The sequence below is a fragment of the Alligator sinensis genome, unplaced genomic scaffold (genome assembly GCF_000455745.1).
Source record: "Alligator sinensis unplaced genomic scaffold, ASM45574v1 scaffold240_1, whole genome shotgun sequence".
NCBI lineage: Eukaryota > Metazoa > Chordata > Crocodylia > Alligatoridae > Alligator > Alligator sinensis.
In genome coordinates, this window is record NW_005841902.1 from 2,366,234 (window position 1) to 2,370,684 (window position 4,451).

The 4,451-nt window shown below is 47.3% G+C and overlaps 1 protein-coding gene across 19 annotated transcripts in view; it reads right to left on the reverse strand.

Moving 5' to 3' along the window:
* Positions 1–4,451, reverse strand: part of CUNH9orf3 (chromosome unknown C9orf3 homolog) — a 307,749-nt gene that overhangs the window by 273,265 nt on the left and 30,033 nt on the right. For all 19 annotated transcript variants that reach the window (XR_003092784.1, XR_003092780.1, XR_003092782.1 and 16 more), the window contains one exon: positions 794–960. Coding sequence is in view for 15 of the 19 variants with exons in the window: in XM_025197657.1 (XP_025053442.1) it covers positions 794–960 (167 nt within the window). In the remaining 4 variants the exon portion in view is untranslated. The remainder of the gene's footprint in view (positions 1–793; positions 961–4,451) is intronic.

Here is a 4,451-nt window from a genome sequence, read left to right on the forward strand (position 1 = left end):
GGGGTCCCCCAGTGGTGGCCAATCGCCAAGCCAGCAGCAAAAATGGAAGTGCACTTCCAGTTTCATGGTTGGTGCTTCCAGGTGGTGCACGGCCAATCTCAGGGGGTACACGTGCACCCACGTGCAACCCCTATGTGTTGCCAATGCCTCACACAGCGCTAAGCAGCTCTCGCTAAGTAGCGAGAGACTGCAGAGATGCCTTGGTGCCAAAAGAAGTGGAAATAAAGTAGAGCTTTGAGGGGCAGTTGGCACTGGATGGAGAACTTCAGCTCACTTCACATACTGCTCACCAAACAGATATGATACAATAATGACTTTCAGTTAGTTTTACCATGGGCTATATTTGAATTGGAAGTATATCATGTGTTATCAATACCTTGAGCTGTCCAGAGCCCAATTCTGATACTTTATGTGCCAAATACTATGTGCCAAGCACTTAACTGCAGGCTGATTAAAACTAAGTCAACTAATGAGAGAGATTAACAAGGATTAGGCAAATTAAGGAAAGGTTTTTATACAAAAGCTAAAATCAGCAGGCTGAGGAATGGAGTTAGAAAACCTAAGTATTCTGCCCAGTCGTGTTACTGGTTTGCAGAATGACCCTGAGCAGGATATTTCTTTGAAAATTGGAAATAGCAATGAATATTCTTTCTTTTTTTTTTTTTGTATTTTCAGACTGAAGAATAACAATCATAAGGTAAATGCTAAGCTTTACTGCTAATTACAATTTTAAGAATACTTTACTGGTGTTATTCCATGCAATAAGTGTACAAAATAGACATAGTGCACCTACCTTCTTGAAGCTGTATTGGTTCTGCTGAATTTTCACCACTCATTAAGACAACAAAACCTGTAGCTGCTCGGACTGTAGCTTGCCAGGTTGACATGGCAACCGGTGGTTCCTGGCATGGAAAAAGAGCTCTGTTGTTCAGTGGCGATCCCATTGTATAAACACAAGGCCTATAAAGAGAAGAAAAAGGTAAAGAATTTAATCTTTTTTTCTTATTGTGGAATTTGCAATAGTAAGAGGTGAGTAGAGTTTTCTATTACAAAGAGAAATTCAAACCTGCTAACTGGTTTTCAAAATCTCAGGTTTCAGTCTAAGACAGTGGTGCTCAATCTTTTCCACCCATGGGCCAGAGGGACAGTGTCCCATCCCTCCGTGAGCCAGATCTAGCTGTTGGTTCCCCTCCAGCACCCATGGGGGGCATAGCAAGGGGGTTAGGAGGCAGGTGGCAGCTGTCCCCAAGCCAGCCCTGCAGAGGAAGGGGGTATGGCTTGGCCCCACAGGGGAAAGGGGATGTGGCCTGGTCCCAACCTGGCCCCATGAGGGGAAGGGGACATGGCCCAGCCCCAGTGTGGCCCTACAGGGGAATGGGGGGAAAGGAGGAGGGGGAAAATGAGGTGGCAGAAAAGGAGGTGTGGCCTGGTCCCATGGAGGGGCAGGGGGCATAGCTCAGCTCCAATGCAGCCCCATGGGGGAGAAAGGGCATGGCCCAGCCCTGATCCAAATGTGGAGAGGGGGGTACAGCGTGACCCCACAGGTCTATGGGGACACAGTCTGGCTCTGACAGGCTGTGTAGAGGTTGCGGTTTTTGAATTTGGAAGGGCAGGGACAGTGGTCATATTAATGGCTATTGCTCTCCCACCAGCAAATCTTCCATCCCAGGGGGAGTTCTATGGGCCAGATGCAAGGCTCTGCAGACTACATTTGGCCCAAGGGCTGGATGTTGAGCACCCCTGGTCTAAGATAACATGAATGGATCAGCTAAAATGCCATCTTTTGCTACCTTTGGTATAGATATTCCCACCTTTGCTATATCCTTGATTCTGTGGACCCAGACAGTTCTCCCATTACAGAAAATCATGATACCAAATGACCAAATATTACCATTTTAAAGCATCACAAATTGATTAAGTTTGCCAAAGTTACCAGTGTCTCATGGTCACTGGTATTTTTAAAACCCACACTCCTGAAATTAAGTGATCAACTAAAAACAGTAAATTTATAGACCCTCTTCCCTGTTCCACAAAAGACCTTGAAAATGTCACTTGCTTGCTCCTAGAGACTTCTCACAAAAGAACAAACAAGTCACTTTTTAAAACCTCATGATTTTTAAAGCCAGTCTCATAGATTTTGGAGACTGGCAATATTAGGAATGCTTGGGGTTGGCAGTACACAAGTAAATTTTGTGCGTGCACACATACACACACATGCTATATGTGTGTGTGTACATATATATATGCATATGTGTATGTGTGTATATATATATATATATATATGTATGCATGTATACACACATATATATGTATATTTGTATATGCATGTGCATATATGTATGTATATATATGTAGTACATATATGTATGTTGTGGTTTGGGGGAAAAAAAAGTCATGAAGACAGCAATTAGGTTTTAGTGGCTAAGATCTATAGAAGCGTTGAGCTTCTCCTATGAAGTTCCTTAATATGCTGAATTTATTCACTGAATCCTTTCACTAAGGCCGAACCCTTGCTGTAGAGCAGGAATAAACTGGAAGATTTCAACTGCATAACAGTACAGAGGAAAGATTTCTTGAGGCTGTATCAAACATTTATGTCAAATGCGTCAACCTTTCTTCTGGAAAGACAGAAAAAGTCTACTGAATCCTGAATTAGTGAGGACATGTTTAACCCAATAACTGACTTTGCCTACAGGTGGCACTACACCCTTATACACCCTATATCTGAAAGCAGAAATAGTATAATCAACACTAACATGGTTCTGTGCTGAGGCTAATTAAGTCAGCCTCTCTAACCCACCCAGAATAATGCAATAAGGCAGTTATGCAGCTTTTGATTTGCAAGGTAGTGTGCATGCAATATTGTGGCACGTTTCAGCATTGCTCGGAATCTTCTAAAATGTGACCTCTTGACAACCAGACATCCACTAGAAATATATGTGTCTAAAATATATATATGTCAGAAAAAGGAACAGTGCACAGCACAACCCCTTCCCAGAGAGCATTTTAGTTGCCAGAAGAAGGTGTGAAGGAATGGCAGGCACTCATTCCCTTTAAGGTACCCTTTCTTTCCCAAAAGAGTAGAAAAGAAATAGTAGACTAACTAGTTATCCTAGGGCCACGGTTAGGATATCTAAATTCCAGGATCTAGGAGATTATGACTATCAGCCTATTCTCGCAATATACAGAGCAACATAATTTCACAGGATCCTAGGAAAGTAGGGACAGAAAAGACCTTGAGGCTAGAGACTGACATTCAAAAAGCCTGACCCTGAATTGATTCAATCTTTGCAGGTTAGTTTAATCTGGCTAGGCTGAAGTGGTTTGTAACTGGACAGACATTCTCTCTGGACTCAGGAACTTCAAGCACATGCCTGCAGTGGCTCAGGCTAGAAGCCGGGGGTGCTAGAGCAGCCCTCCCTTCCTTTACACAAAGCTGCGCTGGGGGTGGTGCATGGCCAGGCTCCGGCAGGATCTCTGATTAGGGAGGTCTGCTTGCACCATCCCAGGCATTTCCACGCTGGCTGCTCAAGGGGCAGAAGTGTTGCCAGACTCCAGACCCCTGCTAGCACTCTGAGGCATGCGGGGTGTGCAGTGCATGCATCTGTTGATGATACGGAGCTTCTCTATCTCCCTCCATGCTTCTTTATACTGTCCATAGCAAACTTTACACTGTCTGCAGCAAGCCAGCAGGGGGCTGATAACCAGGGATGTGGATTTTCCATTTCCCACGGAAAAACAGAGACAACCATGGATTCCCCGTTTTTAATCAGAGAAAATGCGGATTTCCCCTTTTAGCAGAGAAATCCATGGATTCTCCATTTTTGCAAAGAGCTCTTACAGGCTGGCACAGTTCCAGCCTGCGAGAGCTAACTGCAGAAAGGGCAGGAAACCCTTAGCCCTGCCTGGAGGGGAAGGGAGAGGGGGAATGGCAGGGCCTGAGCCTCTGAGCGAGCCAAGGCTGGGCTCAGGCTCAGACTCGCCTTTTGTCCCTGGAGCCTGGAGGTAAGTGGGGCTTGGAGGTTGGGGGTGGGGGGAAGGTGGCTGGGGGCAGAGGGGGCACGCTGCAGTGCCTCCCTGGCCCCCACGTCAGTCCGCTCCCAGCAGCAGGGCCAGGGGTGAGAGCAGGGGTGCCCCTGTGGGCCACACATGTGCCAGCCAGTTGGGCGGGTTCGCACACAGTGGCCACCACAGCAACTCTGCTGCCGCGCCCCATGCTGCCTTCCCACAGCTGGCCACACGGCTTTGCGGGCAAGTGGCGCAGGGCGTGGCAGCAGCGGTGCAGTGGTGCCCGCTGCATGCGGGCACCACACATGCCAGCTGGCCAGCAGGGGCGGGAGAGGGTGGCTCACATGTGACGGCGGCTCACATGTGACGGCCACCACCACACCACCGCTGCTACCCCATAGCCGGCCGCACAGCTCTGTGGGCATGGCTCCCAAGCGGGAAAG